Raw genomic sequence first — 24,561 nt, 5'->3', positions numbered from 1 at the left:
GTGCCAAAAATGTACGGTTCTAAATTCGGATATTTTTTAATCGGAATCTGTGGAATTCCAAAATTGCATTCCGACACCCCTAACTACATTGCATTTTTTCTTTTTCTTTTTCTTTTTATTTTATTTTATTTTATGAGATATATGTATGATGATGTTTTTTTTGGTATGTCTCGTGATTTTAAAATTATTAAAATATATTATTGAAATGATGTATAATGATGTTAATTTTAAATGTATTAAAAATGCCCATACTAGCTTATCATCGAATCAAGTTAATCAACTGCTGAATCTTTAGTGCATTAAATATTAAAACAATTAACATGGATCATGCAATTAATTCGCTAAACTTAATATTATCCATTTGTCCATTCTTTTATTTTATAATCAAACTTATTTATTATTTGAAATTTGAAATATATATATTAACATTGTATATTAATGTACATTTTTGTAGAATTTTATACATAATGTATAAAATAATATATTTTTGAGTTAACTACGAATAATTTAATTTAAACTTAATAATTTATTCATATCTTGAAATATTCTATTATCAACATATATAAGCGTTTAAGAGAAACAAGATCATTTTAACCATTAACGTGTAGAAGAACCCATACAAATATTGTATTAGTGAGCAAACATTTACATTTTTATATTCAATATGATTGAAATATTTTATTTGATCATTCATATTACACAATAACTAGAAACTTATTTTATATAAAATTAATCATATATAATTTATTTATTTATAAAACAATTAATAATGTGATATTTTAAGCAATTAAATCTTAAATATTGTAAATTATCAACTAAAGTAGTAAGAATAATGTGTATATATATACATATATATATATATATATATATATATATATATATATATATATATATATATATATATATATATATATATATATATATATATATACTAGGGGAGTTGCACCGCGCATACGTAATGCCCCGTAGATATGAAATTTCAAAATTTGTTATATATTTTGACGGTCTATTATATACAATATCATACAATTAATTTATGCAAAGAGACAGTACAATAAAATAAACATAGTTTCAAGTAGCATATAACATAAATTGCTAAGAAGAAGTTCTCAGTTCTCAGCATTAAGAAACAAAAAGAAACAGTTGCTAAGAAGAAAACAAAAGTTGCTAAGAAAAAAATTGGGTAAATTACATCCACACCTCTGAGGTATGCTTAAATAACTTTAAGGTCCCTGTGGTAACGATAATTACACTCACCCCCTAAAACATAGTTAGAAGCAATAATTGGATAATGCATTTGATATTTTATTCCGATAGAATTCTAATGGTCTATTAGTTTCAGAAAGTTTGGAGACAACAAAGAGTTATAAGTGATTTAAGAAATGTTGGGGAGCCATGTCACCCCTAACTCTATGTTGTCTCCACCACTAGCTAAAAGTCGTAGTCCCTTAGAACTGTATCGGAATAACGTATCCAATGCATTATCCCATTAGAGTTTCTAACTATGTTTCAGGGAGTGAGTGTAATTATCGATACCACATGGACCTTAAAGTTATTTAAGCATAACTCAGGGGTTGTTGGTGTAATTTACCCAAAGAAATTAAATAAATATAAGGATAAATTACACCTACACCCTTGAAGTATGTTAAAATAACTTTAAGGTCTCTGTGGTATTGGTAATTACAATCACCCCCTGAAACATTGTTCGAAACACTAACGGAATAATACATTGGATAAGTTATTCCGTTAAGGTTCTACCGGACTATTATTTTCAGGCGGTGGTGGAGACAACATAGAGAGCTAAGATGTGACATGACTTCCCGAACATTTCTTAAATCCTTATTACTTTATATAAGAAAGATTTATAATTTTTCATCATGGTAGCATTAATGCCCCCGCGGAAAAAAAATATAGTGCATATCGGTCCCCAGGACATGAAATTTTGGCTCCGGTAATTAATTTAGGGGTGCGGCTGTAATTATCAATTTTAGAGGGACCTTAAAGTTATTTTAGTATACCTTAAGGGTGTAGGTGTAATTTACACTAAATATAGTCATGACTCTCATGCATATAAATTATAGGGTAAATTATGAAAATCACCTGGACTTAGGCTAAATTACAAAAAGTACCCCAAATATCCGTAATTACCAAAATTCCCTCGACATTTGTTCCAATATATAGTACACCAACCCCCTTATGATGTGATTTTTCACGAAAGCTTTTTTACTAGAGAGTAATTTTGACCCTTAAAAAGAAATTCCACGTCTGCAGGAGTACAATTGACATTTTTCGGAAAATATTGCCTAGACTCAAAAATATTTTATGAGGAATCAGACACCGTAAGGAGGTTGGTGCAAGACGGAAACAAACATTGGGGGTATTTTAGTAATTACGGATAGGTGGGGGTATTTATTGTAATTTGGCCTACATTCAGGGGGTTTGAAATTTACCTTAAATTATATATTATTTGAAAAAAAATATAACTAAACAAATGCAAAATCTAAGTAATCCATGGAAAAATAAATAAATAAATAAAATAATAAGACACGTGAAACTTGCTAGTTAACCAGAACCAGAGAAGTAGAAAGCAATGTAAAAATATAATTCAGACACAAACTTTTTAATGTAAAGATAATTTTTCAAGATCAATCCAAATGTTGTTTACATGTGCAATCTCTCGTCTTCCATCCTTGTAGTACAACCGCTTACTCATTTTAGGGCAGCAACGTACCCTGAGATCTTGAACCGAAGCCGGCAATTCAGGCAAAGAAATCATCTTTTCGCAGTCGTTTATTTCCAATGATTCGAGTGAGCGGAGATGCAACAGAGACGGAAGAACCGTAAGTTCCGGACATGATCCAATCGTAACATCTTTGAGGCATGGGAAATCACCATCCTCCATTCCAGACCATTCCACAAGGTTCGGCATGTCGTCGATACTCAATTTCTCTAGCTTCGGAAATGCAACTTTAACACGAGTTTCGGACTTTCTGCAGAATAGGGAATTAATATCCCTCACACTTGTCATCTCCACAAGATCGAGGCTCTTAAGAGACGGCAGTTCGCCAAACGAGGGCAACGTGTCGCAATTTATGCATCTTAAGAGGAATATTGTGGAAAGATCGACAAAAGATGGATTGGTTATCCAGCTCGGAAGCTTCGAACCACAATAATCTGAAATGTCTAAAACTTTAAGGTTAAAATGAGGCTGCAGACATTCTAAGATGTCGGTTGCATCGGGGTTTTCGACACTACCCCAATACAAGTACAGATTATCTATGCGTTTCTTATCGCACAATGCAGCTGCCTTTGCTTCTTCCGCGTTAGATACATTATGAAGCTTTAGGATAGAGAACGACCCGGCGATCTCGTTCATGTTTTTCAGCTCCGTTATTCCGCACCCATCGTCGGTTTCCCCCACGATGAACGCATCTAATGTTTGGAGTTTGGTTAAGTTTCCCATCCCACTAGGCATGACCCTCAGCTGGCCAAAAATCTGGAGGTCCAGGTGGCGAAGATTAATCAAAGACCCGAATCCCCGTGGCAGTTCGTGAATTCCAGGGCAGTCCCTCAATCTTAATGTCTGAAGAGAAAGAAGAAGATCGATCGACTGAGGCAATTGATCGATGGGAGTGTTGGAGATGTCTAGGAATCTCAAAGAATCCAAATACTCGATGGAACACGGTACGTGTGTTATGTTGCTCGAGCTCAGATCCAATGTTTTTAAGAGCTTCAAGTGGGGAAACCTTAAATTGCACATTTTATTCCTCGGAATACAGAGATTGACAACTAAGAGTGTGCGAAGTTTCTTGAATTTTGTAAGAGCATCATCAACTAAAGCGTGGTCATGTTTACGACAGTCCCATGTTAAGTGTAGGATTTCTTGGTTGGTCGTATCCAACTCATTACCATCTCGGATTCTTACGTAATCGCCTCGTTGGATAATGAGCCTAGCAATTTTGGATTTGTCGTTGACTTGGTAATGGGAAAGATAAGCAGCAGTTGGCTTTGCAGGTACGATGATATTTTGATGAAGCAAAAAGTCGAAGCACAAATTACCCACGTCCTCCATTCGTTTCGTCACTTCGAGTTTGATGCATTCTTCGGCAATCCACATTTGTACCAATTTATCTTTTGAAAATCCGTAATCCGGAAGAAATAGGGCAAGATGCCGAATACAGTTCCAGTAATCTATTAACGGAACTTGCGAACTTTCAATGTCGTCTTCTTCTATGCCATGTTCTTCGTAAGCTTTTCGTCTTTTTGCTCTAAGATTAATTTGTTCTGTAGTTTCTTCAGAGGGAGATGCTTCATGTTTTATAGCAGCAGGTAACTTCATCTGCAAAGGTTAACCAAAAACTATACATATATACAACAGATTTAAAAAAAAAAAAATTAATAAAAAATTATGTAGGGACCTTTTGGTTGAATGAAGTGGTGGCAGAAAGCTGATTCAAAAATGGATGGCAAAGAAGTTTCTCGACTGCCCATCTATTTTTTGATTCATCATCTTTGTGTGTCTTCATACAAGAAGAGAGAAACCTATACAACAGCTCGAACAGAAGATAGATCTTCCCCTTGATTTCGATAACCTCGACACATTTCAAGAGGTTCGGATGTTCCAATTTCATCAGAATCTCAATTCCGCCGCCGCCGCGGCGGAATTCCTTCAAAAAGTATTTCACGCCCGTCACCCGATCGACCACTTCGTAGATCTCATTGCCCGTTCCTTCTTCTCCGGTCAGTTGGTGTTTCAGATATGACATGTTAGCCAATCGGTTAGCTCCCATCATTCTTGGACAATATTATACTCTACCCATCTCTTTTTTTCAACAAACAAAATACTCTGTTTTTAACAACAATCATTATAATAATGGGTCATATTTAGGTAATCACAACAATAATTTTACATTATTCTCCAATTTGTACCTGTTTTACCGGGTTTTTTGCACTTTGCACCCTTGGATTACACCATTTTAGCACTTTGCACCCTTAAATTACAAAATTAGCATAATGCACCATTTAAACATAGCTTGTTTGCCACTTTGCACCCCAAATCACTTTTGGCTTAGAAAACTTACCTGCAACTTGCTCGAAAACCTGGAAGATTGGCAAATTCATAATTTTCTTGTTATCTATCCTCTTCTCCCAATTGTTAATCACCCTTCCACCATTTTTATCTTTCATCCCTTTGATCAAAAACTCCTAATATCTTTTTAGACATTTCTTTCAGTGATAAATCAGTCAAATGACACAATAAGGCTATTGGGAGGTTTATTTGTTGGCAAGGAGGTGGTGCCTATTAGTTTCATGATGGGAGGAATTTTGTGCTCCCATTGAATAGTATGGATCTGAAAAATGATTAGAAAATAGCGTTACCATGGAATAAAACTTGATCTTCTGAAGGTGTGGTATCGAACTCTTGTCTATGTATTACGACCATTCTTGAGTTTTAGTTCAAAATTTACATATTATGGCAATTAGAAATGGCTAAGAAGAATTTAGGTTTTTTTTTTTTTTTTTATTAAAATGACGAAGGATAAAAATGGTAGAACGATGATTAAGAATTGGTGGAAGAAGATAGATAATTAGAGAATTACAAATTTGTCCATTTTCCAGATTTTCAGCAAGTTGCAAGTAATTTTTCTAAGCCAAAAGTGATTTGGGGTGCAAAGTGCCAAACAATTTATGTTTAAAGGGTGCAATCTGCCAATTTGCAATTTATGGGTGCAAAGTGCCAATAGGGTGTAATTCAAGCGTGCAAAGTGCGAAAAACCCACCCTGTTTTACCCCATTCAAGCTCCACATTTTGAAACTAGATGATCATAAGATGTGTCTCTTGGCTTATAAATATCAGATTGTGGTGCATTATTAGAAACTATATTTTTGCACAAAACGAGTACAAACCAGAGAACATTTCTCGGAATCTAAAAGATTCTGTTGAATTTGAATTTGACACCATAAATGATGACCGTGTAAGAAGATTCATAGTTGGGGGTTGGTTGTAATTATCCAAACATGAGGAGGGGGTTTCGTAATCTGACCCTAATAGTAATAATCTATTTTTAATGAAGATTGGTCTAAAGTTTAAATATGTGGTGTCGGATCTACATGACTCTTTCTAAATTGTCGAAAATAGCTAATTCAGTTGCAAACATTGTGATCTTCTCTATTTCTTTGAACATATAAAAATATGTTTGAATCTTTCAATGTCGTGACAGGTATAAGAATGGCGAGCGTATCTTCTTCGTCAGAGGAATACAAGAAACTCGTAAACGAGATTACCAAAGGGAAAGAAAAAGTGAAACATCTAAAAGAATCTTCTTCCAAAATCGGAGATAGTGTTTTAGAGAGTAAGTTGGTCTCGTACGAGGAGGCTCTATCCCTTCTTAAACTATTTGCTCCACAAGGACAATGTAAGTACAACGTTGTGTCACCCTCATCAGACGAAAGGTGATTAATATTTTTACTAAAAAAAGTTTATCATAAATGTATAAAATCCAAGGTGGTTGTTCTTCACTCTTCGAAATTTTCATCGATTAGCATATATTTTGTTCGGGTCTCTTTGCAGCGCACGGGTGACAGTGAGACCTAAGGCACCATCCGAAGAATTCGACGATGGATACAGTTGGAGGAAGTACGGCCGAGAATATATATTTGCTCCCCTTCTCACAAGGTGACGAATATGTATGCATGCTACTTGATCTAATCTACTTCTTTGTGCTCAATATACTACGGTCTCTCCCTTTCAAAATAATACACGTGTCTTTTAAGGTTTTTACACACACATGTTAAGAAATGATCGTTAAATATTTTTTTCTGAAAAAAACTATGTTTCTGAATGTGCATAACCTATTACAGATGTATAGATCATGTGAGGGAAGGTTGTATGGCTATGAAAGAAGTGCGTATGTCAGCATAGGAGCCGAATGCAGTTGATATCACATACAGAGGGAAGCATACATGCCTGAGGTCGGCACATGTACCACTCGAACAAGTCCTCGGGATTTGACTCTAAAAAATGGACCCTCACCGGACAAGTACTTCGTTTATGCTTTTATTACAACATAGGATTGAAGAAAAAATCTACTCTGAAACACGTGAATTAATTTCACAATGTGTTTTTAACTTTTCTTAACTTCTAAACTAAATCTTAGTTAGTGGGCTTAGTAGGGTTAAGTAGTGCTTAGTGGATTTAATTATGGGATTTATCTTAACCTCCTAACTAACCCACTAACCCATTATCTTGAGTGCTCTTGTGGTTGGTTTTCTTGCAGATCATGGGCTGAAGAGTGGAAGCTTGGCAAGTCTATAAATACCAAACTCAAGACTCAAGATTATTACAGATTTCGAGGAAACAAAAAATAGAGCTGAAGTTTTAATCTCGAGAAATTTTAGTGTGTTTTCTAGGATCTGTTGTACGTACTATTTATAAGTACATTCTTTGAAATCTAGAATTTTTGATATCTTTCTTTTAGTATCTAGATTTGGTTGTAAGAGTGATCTTGAAAAAGATTCACTCATAAGGAAGAAGTTTTCGCACTCTTCTGTTTGTATTCTTGGAATACTGATTTTAATATATTTTTCGTCCTGTAAAGGACAAGTTCACAAGTCTTTACTTGTGAACATTTTTAATTCTGAGCATTGTCTTTTAATAGTTATATTTCCGCTGCATGTTGTCTCAAGTGTCATAACATTTTAGATAACATCTCTGTATAATACGAATTCGGGACCATAAATTCTTTCAATTGGCATCAAGAGCCAACACTTGACGTATACTAAGTGTTTGTTCCTATTTTCTTTACAGAAACGAATTCGTGATGGATACTCAGATGACTGCTTCTATGCGACCTCCTGTACTTGATGGCACGAACTACACCTACTGGAAAGTCAAGATGAGGGCGTACATCAAAGCCATTGATGAGAGAGCATGGAGATCTATTCTCACTGGATGGAAGCCACCAACTATCACAGATGTGGACGGAGATGTTTTTCCAACTCCAGAATTACGGTGGACACCAGACGATCTATCAAATGCTAACCAAAACTCAAAGGCGTTAAATGCAATTTTCAATTCAGTAGATTTAACAATGTTTAAATTAATCTCTGTATGCACTTCTGCAAAGGATGCTTGGGAAATTCTTCAGCTACATTGTGAGGGATCAGATAGTGTCAAAAGAACCAAGCTCAGATTACTCTCTTCCAAATTTGAGAGACTGAGAATGGAGGAAACTGAAACAATTTCTCAGTACAATGAGAAGCTGATTGACTTGGCTAATGAATTTCAATCCTTAGGTGGTCCTTTGAGCAACGAGACACTAGTGAATAAGGTATTGAGAACTCTTCCAGAAAGGTTCAGCATGACGGTTACTGCTATTGAGGAGGCTAAAGATACATCATCTCTACGGCTGGACGAATTAATAGGAAGTCTCAAGTCCAGAGAGATGAACTTCGAAGATCAAAGAAAGGAGAAAGGAAAGGCTATCTCAAATGCACTCCAGGCAGAATTAGAGAAGGAAGATGTTGCTCCGGAATATGATGATGATGCAGAAGAATGCCTCAATAATGTGGCATTTCAGATTCAGAAATTCAATAGGGCGTTCAGACGAAGTGGAATCAAGCCCAGGCAGTTATTCTCAGAAGGGTCTCCACAAAATCGACAAACTCAGCCCCGGAACAGATCTATTCCACAGAGAACATTTCCTCAAACACCTTCTCAAAACAATTTAAAAAATTCTTCTTTTATTCGTTCAAATTCTGAACCACCTAACTTGGATCATATTAAATGCAGGGCCTGTTCAGGATTTGGACATTATGCTAATGAATGTGCAAATACCTTGAGAAGGAGAGGAATGAGTTTGATTTGTGCTGTCAGTGATGAGGAGGAAGAACAACCTGAACAGACAGAGGAACAGCAATCCTCTAAACAAGCTCTTTCTGTCAGATATCTTACTGGAAGTTCCACTGAAACAGAATCCCAAGGAGTCTCCCTGGATGCTGCAACACTTTCTGAAACACTTTCAATTTGTGAGTTAAATACTGATCAATATACATGTTTAAACTCTATTTCTGTAAATGCAGCAGAATCCAGTAATGAAGCAGTCAGTGATGATGAAGAAATGTGTAAAAAGCTGATCAGAATCTTGGAGAATAAGACTCAAGCTCTAGATGCAGCCAACAAGGAAAATTCCTCCCTCAAAGAAACAATCACACATTTGGAGGTTGGAATCACCAAGAAGGATCTTGAACTGGCAAAAGTGAAAGAAGAACTCAAAAAGGCAACTCTAGCAATCAAGAGGATGAACACTGGCACAACTAAGCTCGAAGAGATTGTGTCAATGGAAAAGCACTACAAACATGAAGGGCTAGGGTTCAAAAAACAAATGAAGCCAGTTAAGAAGAAAGAAATTGTCTTTGTAAAAGAGAAGGGTGCAAACAGAAAGGATTGCAGGAAGTCCACAGTCACCACTCCAGATTCCAGAATAAGAGGTTATGTTTGTCATTACTGTTTCTCACCAGGACACATTCGTCCATTTTGTGAAAAACTCAGCAGTGACAAAATGTTGTATAAAATAAGCCACAACACTTCAAGGAACACTTCAAAGAAAAAGGTAGAATCTACCAAAAAGGAGTGTAAAATATGGACTCCCAAAGGTAAATTTTTGTGCAAAGCAGTATACACCTCTTTAAATGCTAACATTTCAGGTTCATGGTACTTTGATAGTGGATGCTCTAGGCACATGACTGGAACAAAGGAATTTCTATCAAACTACCACACACTTAATGGAGGACGTGTAACCTATGGAGGAGGAGCTAAAGGCAAAGTGGTTGGACGTGGAACACTCAGTATTGAGGGGCTTCCAAAACTCTCAAATGTTTTACATGTTGAAGGATTGGGGTCAAATCTCATTAGTATCAGTCAATTGTGTGATGATGATCTACGTGTAGAATTTGATAAATACTGTTGTTCTGTGTTTGATAATCAAAATCATTGTGTACTTACAGGTTCCAGATCAATGGATAATTGCTATCAAACAGGTGACACCATCTCATGCAAGAGTTCAAGAGTAAGTGAAGTAGAGCTGTGGCACCAGAAACTAGGGCATACAAACTTCAAGAATCTGAAGCTGCTCAACAAGTACAATGACATAAGAGGAGTACCAGATCTCAAGATCAAGGATATTCCTATATGTGGAATGTGCCAGAAGGGAAAGCAAACCAGAGTACCACACAAAGTGTTGCAACACGTTGGTACCACTATTTGTTTTGAACTTGTACATATGGATCTTATGGGTCCTATAGAGGTAGAAAGTCTAGGTGGTAAAAAATATGTCTTTGTATGTGTTGATGATTTTTCAAGATATACTTGGGTGTATTTTTTGAGAGAAAAATCAGACACCTTTGAAGTATTCAAAAATTTGTACAGGTTTGTTAGAACTCAATTTCAAGTTTCTGTTCGTAGGATAAGATCTGATCATGGAAAAGAATTTGAGAATGCTTTATTTTTTGCTTTTTGTAATAAAAAGGGAATAAAGCATGAATTTTCTGCTCCAAAAACTCCTCAGCAAAATGGCATTGCTGAAAGGAAAAACAGAACTATTCAGGAAATGGCTAGGGTGATGATGAGTGCAAAAAATTTGTCTAAAAGGTTTTGGGCTGAGGCTGTCAACACAGCCTGTCACATCTCAAACCGTGTGTATCTAAGATTAGGATCTATGATGACTTCATATGAAATTCTTTATGGTAAGAAACCTAATCTAGAATACATGCATGTGTTTGGGTGTGTCTGCTATGTTCTAAATGATAGAGATCATCTAGCTAAATTTGATTCAAAAAGTGATTTGAGCTTGTTTATGGGATACTCTAATAACAGTCATGCTTATAGAGTATACAATCTAAGAACTCGAACCATTATTGAATCTGTAAATGTGGTATTTGATGACTTTGCTGATCTCCGCAGTAAAACAGCTGAAGATGAAGTTGATGACTTGATTGCTGAAAGGGAAACAACAGAAGAAGACACTTCTGCCACAGAAAGCCCAGACACAAACAGTCCAGTCTTAAGAGAAGAAGGTGCTGAGCCAAGTGTCACCACATCTGACTCAACACATCCTACAGAGACTGAGTTGCAACCAACCCTAGATGTCTGCAGAAAGGAACCATCAAGCAGAATCCAGAAAAATCACCCATCAACTCAAGTAGTGGGTGATATCTTTGGTGGAATAAGAACCAGAAGAAAAGAGAGAGTGAACTACAGAGATATGGTAAGATTTGCTAATTTATCTTCTGAATGTGCACTAACTGGAACCACTTGTTTTGTGTCTTCAGTGGAACCCAGGAATATTGCAGAAGCTCTGAAGGATGAATTCTGGGTACATGCAATGCATGAAGAGTTGAATCAATTCATCAGAAATGATGTGTGGTACTTAGTTCCCAGACCAAGCCATGTAAATGTGATAGGGACTAAGTGGATCTTCAAAAACAAAACTGATGAAAAAGGTACAGTTGTTAGAAATAAGGCTAGGTTAGTAGCACAAGGATACACTCAAATTGAGGGTATAGACTTTGATGAGACTTTTGCTCCAGTAGCTAGAATTGAATCTATTAGATTACTTCTTGCTATAGCCTGCTTTCTTAAAATCAAACTGTATCAGATGGATATCAAAAGTGCATTTCTAAATGGGGTTTTAAATGAGGAAGCATATGTTGAACAGCCAAAGGGTTTTGAAGATTCTGCCAAGCCTAATCATGTTTTCAAGCTTAAGAAGACACTGTATGGTCTTAAACAAGCTCCTAGAGCATGGTATCAAAGACTCACTGACTTCTTACTTGGAATACAGTTCAATAGAGGGGAGGCAGACAGAACCCTATTTGTTAGAAGAACTAATAATCATATCATTATTGTTCAGATATATGTTGATGACATTGTCTTTGGCTCTACTTGTGCTAACCTTTTACAGTCTTTTGTAGATTCAATGTCTCACACTTTTGAAATGAGTATGGTAGGGGAGTTGAATTACTTCTTAGGACTCCAAATCAAACAGACAGGTGAAGGAATGTTTGTGAATCAGAAGAAGTATGCTCTCAACCTGGTCAAAAGGTTTGAGCTGGAATCAGCCAAGCACATGAAAACTCCAATGGGTTCCAGCCAAAAACTGTCTAAGGATGATGTTGCAGAAGATGTCGACAGCACTCTCTACAGAAGCATGATTGGAAGCCTTCTGTATCTAACAGCAAGCAGGCCTGACATTATGTTTAGTGTTTGTGTGTGTGCCAGATATCAAGCAAATCCCAAGGTCACCCATCTTAAAGCTGTGAAGAGGATTATTAGGTATGTTGCAGGTACAGTAGACTTAGGGATTCAGTTTTTCAAAGACACAAATACAAACTTGATTGGCTTTAGTGATTCTGATTGGGCTGGGGATATTAGTGACAGAAAAAGCACATCAGGTGCATGTTTCTTTTTGGGGAATAATCTAGTTTCTTGGTTTAGTAGAAAGCAAAACTGTGTATCTCTTTCAACAGCTGAATCAGAATATGTAGCTGCTGGAGGGTGTTGTGGTCAACTAATTTGGATGAAACAAATGTTGGGAGATTATGGGTTAACCAGTGATACCCTGACCATATATTGTGATAATTCAAGTGCTATTGACATTTCAAAAAATCCCGTTCAACACTCACGAACTAAACACATAGATATTAAACATCATTTTATTCGTGATATAGTTGAGAAAAATATAGTGTGCTTAAAGTACATTCCTACAGAAGATCAGCTGGCTGACATCTTTACAAAGGCATTAGATTATGAGAGGTTTTCAAAACTCAGAAAATCTCTCGGGATGTGTACTCAATAAACATGTCCTGAAACGTGTTGCAGCACCTCATCAAATATCTTAAGCTGCAACACAATTTACTGAAGCATTAGCTTCATTAAATAATGACTTCACTGTGATGTATTATTTTCTAAATCAGTAACTGGAAGTCTTTCACCTTGAAACGTGATCATGCTTCATGTAAACATTTAGACAAATAATTACACTCACATAAGTCAAACTCCTCTATTTTGATAGTCATATCTTAGTAACTGAGGAACCTTCAAACTGAACACTTGATCATGTTCCATGTGAATTGTTTGACTTGAAAATAAGAGTTTATATATATATATATATGTTATTATAAAAAAAAAAAAAAAAAAAAAAAAAAAAAAAAAAAAATATATATATATATATATATATATATATATATATATATATATATATATATATATATATAATAATAAATATATAAATATACAGATATAATAGTATCTATGCCTGTCAGCAAATTTTTCTCACTATTAATCATTAATAAATGTATTTTTCTATTATTTGTGAATATTTCTTGAGTGCTACGGTTTTATTGATTTTTCTCTTTTCATTTTAATTATCCCTATTTATATGGGTCATGGGTACATGGGTTAATTCCTTATTTTCCACTAAGTCCACTCCTTATTGTGCCATGTGTCACGTTTTTATTTTAAACTGCCAAGGAAATTTTATTCTCCTTAATCACACTCTCCCCAAGAAAAACGGACACCACTTCTTCACCTTCTCCACTTCAATTTTTTTCTTTCTTCTTCAGCAAAAATTAGGGCTTATAAATTTCGTGCTTCTTCTCACAAAATTCACACTCAAAAATCAAAAGCACAAAGAAGCAATTTTACTTTATCCACTGTATCATGGCATTCCCACCTAGAAATCCTCCTCCAGCCGTCGATGGTGATGTCCACAACGATGCTGCAGCACCTGTACCAGCAGACCCAAATCTGGCCATCATCGTTCATCCAATCAACTTTGAAGCTGTTCCTATCAGCTACATTGAGCCCGGCGACGAGCTGAACCCGATTGACCCAGACAACTTTGATTTTGTGGGTCCCTCTTCCACCGCCGGAAGATTTCCAACGCGCCGGTCAAAGCGCACGAACCCGTTTCCAGATCTGAACACTGCGGTGCCACAACGCCGAAGAGGAGAAAACTCTCCCCGGAGAGGAAGCAGAGGTGGAAGAAGAGGAAGCAGAGGTGGCCGCACTCCAGTCCAGTCAAACCCACGAAGAGGTCTTCATCTAGTAGATGAAGAAACTGATGACGAAGCAGGGGATCCTACCTTTGCTGCACCACAGGCTCAAGCCTTGTCCTCCAGCTCCTCTGAGTCTTCATCCAACAACTCACCTTCCCCAGCATCAACTCAGGGGGAGACGTCGCAGCCCAGCATGGCAACAGCAGCCTCTCAACATTCTGTTCCTGAAGGTGTTGCTGCACCTGTTTCAGAAGGTGTTGCTGCACCTGTTTCAGAAGGTGTTGCTGCACCTGTCTCTGAAGGTGTTGCTGCTGAGGATGCTGCCCCTTATCAGGATGAAGAAATGCCTGATTTCTCTGGAATGTCATCAGCAGAGCATGTAGACATTCCATTTGTTGATGCTCAGGAGTTCACCACTACAGAAGAAACTCCATCAGCACCTCAGGGAGATCCTCTGGAAACCCTGGCAGAAGCAGCAGCTCAAGCAGATACAATTCCTCCTCAGGCTGAAGTATCAGAGAAAAGTGAAGACAGTTGGTAGGTTCCACTAGCTACTTTTCGCAAAAACTTGTCCTCTTCTGATTCCGACAGTGAATCCTCTGAAGACTCTTCTCAGCAGGAAGAAGGTGTTGCCCCACGTGCTGCATCACCTGAACCAGCATATGTCCCTGATGAGCTTGAAGATTCAGAAGATGATGATTCCTCAGAAGAAGAAGAACCAGACCTGGATGGGAAGAACTTGTCAACCCCTTTTGAGGTAACAAATGCCTTCAGTCCTAATTTCTATTTTGAGTCTGATTCACTGTTGAGTCCTCAAGTCATGAATTGTCATTTCATTGAGGAAAATAAAATTTCTAAGGAAGAATTTGATAGGCATAGGATAACAGCTTTTCTTCACCAAAGAAAAATCCTTAACCTAGTTGAGATTGCCTGCTCTTATGATCCCTTGGTTGTGAAAGAGTTTTATGCCAATTTGCAAACCTCCTTTTTAAAGAAAAACTCTCCAAACTTTGGCAAAGTTTTTGTGCGCAATGCCATTTATTCTTTTTCTCCCAAAGTTATCAACTCTCATTTACAAACTCCTACTGTGATTGATGAGGATAATTATGGTGATTTTACTGAGATTTGCAAAGTTATTTCTGGAAACCGTTTAAGAAATTGGCCTGCACACCCAAGAAAATTTCAAGTCTCTCAACTCACTGCTTTCTACTCTGTCCTGTTTAGACTCACAGTGGCTAATTGGATTCCATCCAAAAATGTCTCTGTGGTAACTAAGCCTCATGCTGTACTCATGTACAAATTGGGGATGGGTTTACCAGTGGATTTTGGCAAACTGTTCTTTGATACTATTGGTCATCTTGCCCAGAAAATTTCACCCTCCACTCACCTCCCCTATCCTTCTCTCATCTATTCCATCTTACTCTCTCAAAACTTGGGCCAAGATGACTCAGAATATCTTCACACCCCACAAGGCATGATCACTGTGTCTCAAAATTTTCTGAGGGCTCCTCATGTTCAAGATCTTCCCTGGAATGGAGATGATTTTCTCTCAACTGAATCAGGTCAAAATAACATTGGTACTGAGGGTGTTGCACCTCATGTTGACAACACTTCTAACCTTCTTGTGTCTGTTCCTAGAGATCTTCTATTGCAGCAGCTTACTCATTCTCTAGCTCAGATTACCTATCATCAGTCCATGGTGGAGATGATTCAGAAGGCTCTTTCTGATCAAAAAGGGGGAGAAAAAGATCATGAAACTGAAGCAGGAACATCTCATCCTTTGGATGTTAGAGGCAGAGAGCAAGGAGTCAATGAAGAGGAAGCAAAGAAAGAGGGGGAAGCTCAAGAAGAAAGCAGTGGATCTAGTGATGGAGGAGGAGCAGCAGCTGAAACTGAGGAGACCTTGGAGACTTTGGATATTTTACTTTAGATTGTTTTCATGAACAATATTTTTTGTTTGTGTTTTGTTTATTTTCCCTCTGAACTTTTGTTTAGGACTGCACTTTGATTATTTCTTTTGTTGGACTATCTTGCTGAATTTGGTTTTAATTTATTGTTTCTATGTTTTTCAAATGGTATCAAATTCAGGGGGAGTTCAAGCAATATCTCAGGGGGAGTCTTTGACTAAGATTTAGTTTTGATCAGAAAGTTAAAAAGGGGGAGTTTGAAACACGTGAATTAATTTCACAATGTGTTTTTAACTTTTCTTAACTTCTAAACTAAATCTTAGTTAGTGGGCTTAGTAGGGTTAAGTAGTGCTTAGTGGATTTAATTATGGGATTTATCTTAACCTCCTAACTAACCCACTAACCCATTATCTTGAGTGCTCTTGTGGTTGGTTTTCTTGCAGATCATGGGCTGAAGAGTGGAAGCTTGGCAAGTCTATAAATACCAAACTCAAGACTCAAGATTATTACAGATTTCGAGGAAACAAAAAATAGAGCTGAAGTTTTAATCTCGAGAATTTTAGTGTGTTTTCTAGGATCTGTTGTACGTACTATTTATAAGTACATTCTTTGAAATCTAGAATTTTTGATATCTTTCTTTTAGTATCTAGATTTGGTTGTAAGAGTGATCTTGAAAAAGATTCACTCATAAGGAAGAAGTTTTCGCACTCTTCTGTTTGTATTCTTGGAATACTGATTTTAATATATTTTTCGTCCTGTAAAGGACAAGTTCACAAGTCTTTACTTGTGAACATTTTTAATTCTGAGCATTGTCTTTTAATAGTTATATTTCCGCTGCATGTTGTCTCAAGTGTCATAACATTTTAGATAACATCTCTGTATAATACGAATTCGGGACCATAAATTCTTTCATACTCCATTCATTGGGTGATTAAAGTTTTAGAGAATGATCGAGCTTGCGTTTTGACTAATGTACTCGGGGAGTTGTTTTTTGATAGTAGAGATAGGAACGCTATTATATCCGGGCTTGCAATGCGATGAAATCGCTCGAGTTGTTTAACATAATGGACTTTCATTGTTCGAAAGCATGAATTGAGTGGGGTCCACAAAAATCGGCCAGAGATCGAGCATCATGCTTGTGTGGTTAATCTTCTTGCAAAATTTTGATTTTCGGTGTTCTTTTTCTTTTTTTTCTTTACCAGGATGAAATTTGAATTGGTTTGGTTTTTCAGTTCAAATGCTAAGGATTGAATTTTTTCCAAAAGTACTAATTACGACCGTATTCGTCTGATCTCCACCCCTATGTAATAATCAAGTTACGGGAAATGAATATCTGAAATGATGTTTCAAACTAACATTATTTGCTTTTTTAGACTATTCGGAACGCATTACACAAAATAAGAGTATGAGAAACAATTAACCAAAGAATTTAAGATATTTATTAAGGCACCTAGGTGCAATAACACGGCACTGCGGTGCCACACTACAGAGATTTAGGTTGCAACCTAAGCATCCGGGTGCGCCTAAACGGCACCGAGGTGCCTGTCTACAGAGAGAGGGCTTTCACGGCCTCGTTATCTTTCTTATCTGGCACCGCGGTGGAAAAATACAGAAAGTGAGGTGCAGATCATCTTTTTTTTTTTTTTTTTTCTTCTCACCTGAAAACTGGGTATGTAATTTAACAACTACATCTGACACAGTCACACGAGCACATCGATAAACACGGGAGAACAACAAAAATATGAGAGCCTAGCTAGAGCTGCTAAGATTCCAAAAAGCAATTAACATTGGAATAAAGAGTATTCATCTTGATATTTCATCTGCATACTCGAAAAGCTCAACAAAAGAATAATATCACAGAATTAAGGACAATTTCTAACCGAATATGAGTGAATAAAAATGAAAAATCTCATGTTTCCACAACATAAAAATCTAAATTCGGGTTCAGTAGGAGAGAAATCCTCAACTTCCACAACATCTGATAATGAGCTTTCAAAACCTGTGTCCAAGTTATCAAAGAAAACTAATCAGCAAAAGGTGTCATTTTTCATATATGGTTGAACTAAGAATGCTGGTAAATGAGCTATATTCACATTTTAAACTAAAAAATAAATCAATAGAAAGATATGATAATTACCTCCTTGCTTTTTGTCAGCAACAAAATCATATCATTAATTGCCGACACCAAATTCGGAACTAAAACTAGTGGTCGATCATAGAACTTAAATTGCAAGTCTATTACTGAATATACCTCTACCTACATTCCAAATTTGGTCTTTACACATTTGAATCTAAAGCTTAGGGGTTATGATTCTCAAATATTCATTCGTCGAATCACATTACTGGACAACAATGTAAATAGCATGAGTTAAGTTAGGAACTACCTGTCCCAAAGATGACAGCCTAAGACTGATGCCCCCTTCACGTACACGCTATTCTCGGCTATCTGAAACACAAATAAACAAATCCAGTTGGACTAATCATAAATTGCAAAGCAAATAAAAATTCAAATGGAGCACAAATGTCTTTCGCGTACAAATACCTCTAGTACGGTCCTCTGAATCTGGATTAACAATGCTTTTCATGCTAGGAGACTTGATAATATGCAGAGTCTGACCGTCAATAGTTATCTTCTCAACCCATTCAATCTTTTTATAATCCCTTTCGCCTACGCTGCACGTATGTTTGAGCTTATCACATCCTGAGATCACCAATTCTTTAAGAGATTTGGGCAAACCATCAATTGGCAATGAAAGAAGTTTGGGACAATGAACGATTGTTAGACATTCAAGTTTTGTATCGGTAAGCACCGGCAACTCCTTTAGCATTTTGCACTCATTGATTTCAAGAATACGAAGATTAGGGAAACGACTTTCACCGGAAACTACAGACATTCCCCACGCAGTCATTTTCTTCATCTTTACTATCTTGAGAGACTCCAGACTTAGTAATCCGGAAAACCGACTACTAACAGTGTCCAACATAGGCATGTCTTCAATGACAAGCGATTTAAGATTTTCCAGTGTCCTCAATTCGTTCAGGACGGAGTTCTTCGTACAACTCATCAAGTGAATAACTGAAAGCTGGGGCAGAGTGCTCAACCAGTTAGGAAACTTTTCACCATTATAATTTGCGATCACCAACTCCTTCACATTTTTATGGGGACAAAGACCGTCAAGAACTTCTTCACCATTTTTTACTGCGTCATTCCATACAAATTCGATCTTGTCAAGGAATGGCTTCGTGTGTAGGCTAGCTTCCTTTGCATCATCATGACTAAGTACATACTCAAGATTTACAATGCAAATGGATCCTCTTAGCATATCCATCTCTTTAAGATGTTGAATACCATGATGAATTTTACTCTTTCCCACTATAAACGCAGACAACGTTTCAAGATTCACCAATTTACGAAACTCCAATGGCATGTTTTGTAGCATACGTGCACTAAAAATAAGATGCCGTAGAGTAACGACGTTCTTCATGTTCTTTGGCCACTGCTTAAGTCCATCACATTTCTCAAGCTTTAGTGTCTCTAAAGCGGTGAGCTGCCCAAACAAATCGGGCAACGCAGAGAAAGGATTCCCAGAAAGATTGAGAAGGCGAAGACGCTTCATTTCAAAAATCGAATGGGGCACATTATCAATACCCATATTGCTCAAATCTATCACTCTTGCGTGCTTCATATCTAAAAGAAAATCAAACGAGACCTTGGTTGTGTCACTACTTTTGGATGACACTATCAGAGTCCGCAAGTTCTTCTTGTGTGAGTTTTTTGGCACCACATTATGCACAATCTTGCGGTCCACAAACATATGACGGGTTCCTTTTGGGAAGACGAATTCTTCTTTGCTTGTTTGTTCAACTTCCCGGGAAAGGCAGATATCACCGGATATAAACCGGATCATGCTGTGAATCACATCATGGATTTTGTAAGATTCTTGCCCCTTCGAATTTTGGTTTATGGAGAGACGGAAGAAAGCGGCCGATAGCAACTTCTTGAAGTAACCGCAAGCAACATCTTCCGGGCGCATCTTTCCCGTGGGAATTACTAAACCTTCTGCCATCCAGAGTAAAACCAATTCATTCATTGTGAATTCGTGAGAACTCGGAAAAAATGAACTATAAACCAAGCATGCTTTTAGCTCTAATGGAAGTTGAAAATAGCCAAGTGCTAACACCGGGAAGATTTGATTTTTAATCTCTGCCAAGTGCCATAAATCGCAGCTCAAAACGTACTCCCACTCGGTACGACCACGCTTGTAGCGGAGCATTGTACCAATAGTCGTCGCTATGAGAGGAAGCCCTTTGCACTTTTTTGCTATTTCCATCCGAATAGGCTCCAAGTGTAAGTCGTCTATATGCACTCGGTTCTTGATAATTAGTGAGCAATATTCATCGGTTAAGTCCTTCAAAACGATTGAAGGGGCGGTGCCGACAATTTGGGACACGGCCGTACTAGGAGTGGTAACCAAGACCTTGCTTCCTTTTAACCCGAACATGAACGGAGAAAACAATTGGGCCCAGTCCTCATAGTTTTCACTCCAATAATCATCCAAAACCAATAAAAACTTGTTCCCATGAATCAATTTCTGAAGTTTCATTTGAATGGAATCAATGTTCGATAACTCACATCTTTCTCCTAAGGCAGACTCTATTATAGACCTTGTGATGCTGATGATATCAAAATTTATACCCACAGAGGTCCACATCTTCAAATCAAATTTATCACCAAGTCTAACATCATCACCGTAAGCAATTTGTGCTACAGTTGTCTTTCCAATTCCGGCCATACCCACAATAGGTATGACAGAAACATCATCTCCCTCGTCGGCCAACAATGTATCAACAATATGTTTAATTTCTATGTCTCGTCCAACCACACGCATCTTGTCCACCACAGAACTGTAAGGCCTAGATTCTAAAACCTTCTTGGACCTCTCATTATTGTAAAGCGACTCAATATTTCTTTCAATTTTTTCCAACTTCTTCACTCGATTTGCTACTTTAGTGGCCAACTTTGAATCGAAAGTCGAAAGAAGCATGTTTCTTACCTCCGTTTCTCCTTCATTGGAGGAATTTTCAGAGAGCTTGGCTCTGTATTTTAGAACATCCAAATAAATTCCATCGAGCAAATCGTCGGTAGAGTACACGACTGAAACCGCAAATTCCAGTAAAACCTTCCATGCCTTTTCGTTAGAGGAAGTCCATCTAATTTCTTCCATGCTATCCAACATAGCTCTTATCTTCTCAATCTTTCTTTGCAGCTCCATTGTCGATTTATCAATATTCCAAACTGCAGAGAACTGCTTCGCAGCTTGACTTGCGAATTTCTGCCCTAGTATTCGGAGTGGAGTTTGTAGAAGAGGATTCATTTTTCTGCTGGTTGCGAATATGAACAAACACTAGCTTTGCTTTATTTTTAGTGAAAAGAAAGCAAAGACAAGAAAACATAAAACAAGAAGGAAACGGCTCTGTCTCTGTTTTGTACAAACTTTTTTTTTTTTAAGCAAACACCACAATGGTGCCACAGTACAGAGATTCAGGTTTCCCAGATGCGCTAATCCCGGCACCGAGGTGCCTGTCTACAGAGAAAGCTTCATTCAACCACCCAGGTGCGCTTCTCTTGCACCCTGGTGGAACATTACTGAAAGTCGTGTTTTTCTGTCATCCTTTTTTCTTTTCTTTTTTTTTTTTTCTTCGTTTTTTATTTTTTTTATTTTTTTAGGATTATATAAATTAAAATACCTTGATCAACAAAAATTTCATTGGAGCCCATAGTAAAACTAGCATAAAGGGTAACCAATGTCAAAATACTACAAAATAAAGGTCCATTACAAATAAGTTCATCAATGAATACTTATTTACTAAGGGGTCCAAAGTCAAGACATTGTCCAGAGGTCTGTAAAAGACTAAAATACCCCTCACATTTTAATATGCTCTAATTTCATCATTTTTATTTAATTTAACCTCAATTTGACCCCAAATTTCTCAAATTATTCAATTTTGAGTACAATTTCGTTCGTCGCCGCCGTTGACTATTTTTTTCTTCTCCTCCTTTTTTCGCCGGTTTTCGGCGTTGACTCTTTCGATTGTTTTTCTTTTTCGTTCAATTGTTATTTTTCTTCTTTCTGCCTGCGGTTAACGCCGGTCTCCGGCGGCGTTGACTTTTTTTTGTTGTTTTATTTATTTGATTTTTTTTCTTCAATATATTTTTGCTTGTTTAAATAGTAATATTGTTGCAGTTGATAGTCATATTTAACTATATTACTGGTTAACACAATAATATTAACTATACTACAGTTTAACACAGTAATATTGCTATATTACTCTGTTGCACAGTAATATTAACACAACAAAAATCACTAATATTGTGTAATAGAGTAATATTAATATGTTGTTCGTTCAACATAAGTAAACATAATAAAATGTCAAAATAATTAATATTGATGTGGTTGAAAGTAATATTATTGTCATCCACAGTATTAATGTAACAACACTAATATTACCTGAAAGAATTTATGGTCCCGAATTCGTATTATACAGAGATGTTATCTAAAATGTTATGACACTTGAGACAACATGCAACGGAAATATAAAGATTAAAAGACAATGCTCAGAATAAAAAATGTTCACAAGTAAAGACTTGTGAACTTGCCCTTTACAGGACGAAAAATATATTAAAATTAGTATTCTAAGAATACAAACAGAAGAGGTGCGAAAACTTCTTCCTTATGAATGAATCTTTTTCAAGATCACTCTTACAATCAAATCTAGATACTAAAAGAAAAATATTAAAAATTCTAGATTTCAAAGAATGTACTCATAAGGAGTACGTACAACAGATCCTAGAAAACACACTAAAATTCTCGAGATTAAAACTTCAGCTCTATTTTGTTTCCTCGAAATCTGTATGTTCTTGAGTCTTGAGTTTGGTATTTATAGACTTGCCAAGCTTCCACTCCTCAGCCCATGATCTGCAAGAAAACCAACCACAAGAGCACTCAAGATAATGGGTTAGTGGGTTAGTTAGGAAGTTAAAATAAAACCCACAATTAAACCCACTAATCACTACTTAACCCACTAAGTCATAACACTTAGCCCACTAAGTAATAACTAAAATTTAGTTTGAAAGTAAGAGAGTTAAAAACACTTTTGTAAAATATAACAACGTGTTTCATTACCGTCAACCATAGTAATATTATTGTGTTTTTAGTTATAATACAATAGTAGACAATAATATTATTAAGTTAATCTGTCAACAACTCAAACAAAACAAAAAACCCAAAAAGATTATATTTATGTGGTTGAGAGTAATATTATTGTGTTAATTTTACAGCCAACGACAGTAATATAATTACGTTGACTTGTCGAAAAATCAAACAAAAAAAAAACGATAAAATGATAATATTGTTGTGGTTGATATTAATTGTACTATCAACGACAGAACAATTACTGTCACCTACAGTATAATTACTGTTATTGATAGTACAACTGCGGTCCATGTTCAGCGGCAAGCGTAAAAAAACGGGAAAAAAAATTAGGGAAAAAAATATTAAAAAAGTTAACGCCGCAAACCGGCGGCAGAAAAATAAATAAATAAGTCAACGCCGGACACCGGCACCAGAATAAAAAAATGAGAAAAATAAGTTCAAAAAAAGAAAAGGTCGAAATTGGATTTTTGTGGTCAAAATTGTAAATTGAAGTTAATTTGGGGTTACAATTAGGAATTGGTTTTGAAGGATTGGGGTTAATTTTGTCATATACATTATTTCGCATTTATTTATAATACATATTTAAGGGATAAAATTGGCGAAAGAGATATAACTCTTGAACCTAGAATAATAAAAATGGTTGGTCAGGGACTTTGCATAAAAACACTAAAAAAAGGGTAAATTACAACCACACCCCTCAGGTATGCTTAAATAATTTTAAGGTTCTTATGGTATCGATAATTACATTCACCCCCTGAAACGTAGTTAGAAACTCTAATGGGATAAGGCATTGGATACATTATTCCGATAGGGTTATAACGGACTATTACTTTTAGCTAGTGGTGGAGATAACAATAGAATTATGGGGTGACATAGCTCCCACAACATTTATTAAGTCACTCATAACTATTTGTTGTCTCCACCACTTCCTAAAACCAATAGTCCGTTAGAACTCTATTGTAATAACGTATCCAATGCATTATCCCATTAGAGTTTATAACTATATTTCAAGGGGGTGAGTGTAATTATCGAAATTTTTGGTAGTTTTATATAAAATTCCAATTCCGTGCCAAAAATGTACGGTTCTAAATTCGGATATTTTTTAATCGGAATCTGTGGAATTCCAAAATTGCATTCCGACACCTCTAACTACATTGCATTTTTTCTTTATATCAAACAGCATGTGTTGAAATTACTTTAAGGTCCCCGTGGTATTGGTAATCACGCTCACCCCCTGAAATATAGTTAGAAACTCTTAATGGTATTGTGCATTAGATATGTTGTTCCAATATTTTTTTTTGAAGAAAAAAAAAATATTGGAACAACATATCTAATGCACCAATATGTTGTTCAAAAAAGATATGTTGTTCCAATAGAGTTCTAAT

The 24,561-nt window shown here is 36.4% G+C and overlaps 2 protein-coding genes across 2 annotated transcripts; both read right to left on the bottom strand.

The window, feature by feature from the left end:
* Positions 1 to 2,555: 2,555 nt before the first annotated feature.
* Positions 2,556 to 4,550, bottom strand: LOC148767639 (putative disease resistance protein At3g14460). Its single transcript, XM_088824808.1, has 2 exons — positions 4,419 to 4,550; positions 2,556 to 4,339 (listed from the first exon to the last, which is right to left on the bottom strand). Exons 1-2 carry the CDS (start codon positions 4,524 to 4,526, stop codon positions 2,621 to 2,623), a joined length of 1,827 nt encoding a protein of 608 aa, XP_088680934.1. The 5' UTR covers positions 4,527 to 4,550; the 3' UTR covers positions 2,556 to 2,620.
* Positions 4,551 to 18,394: 13,844 nt separating this feature from the next.
* LOC148767638 (putative disease resistance RPP13-like protein 1) lies at positions 18,395 to 21,337 on the bottom strand. Its single transcript, XM_088824720.1, has 2 exons — positions 18,505 to 21,337; positions 18,395 to 18,408 (listed from the first exon to the last, which is right to left on the bottom strand). Exons 1-2 carry the CDS (start codon positions 21,335 to 21,337, stop codon positions 18,395 to 18,397), a joined length of 2,847 nt encoding a protein of 948 aa, XP_088680846.1.
* Between the last annotated feature and the right edge of the window lie 3,224 nt (positions 21,338 to 24,561).

This window comes from Erythranthe guttata, chromosome 10, assembly GCF_056151865.1.
Source record: "Erythranthe guttata isolate IM_541 chromosome 10, IM_541, whole genome shotgun sequence".
Taxonomy (NCBI): domain Eukaryota; kingdom Viridiplantae; phylum Streptophyta; class Magnoliopsida; order Lamiales; family Phrymaceae; genus Erythranthe; species Erythranthe guttata.
This window is presented reverse-complemented; position numbering and strand designations above follow the sequence as displayed.

Bases quoted from the DNA above. Each gene is read 5' to 3' on its own strand.
- LOC148767638 (XM_088824720.1), bottom strand. From the start codon at position 21,337: ATGAATCCTCTTCTACAAACTCCACTCCGAATACTAGGGCAGAAATTC.
- LOC148767639 (XM_088824808.1), bottom strand. From the start codon at position 4,526: ATGAAGACACACAAAGATGATGAATCAAAAAATAGATGGGCAGTCGAG. The intron at 4,340-4,418 runs GTCCCTACATAA...TAACCTTTGCAG, and splicing joins CCACTTCATTCAACCAAAAG to ATGAAGTTACCTGCTGCTAT.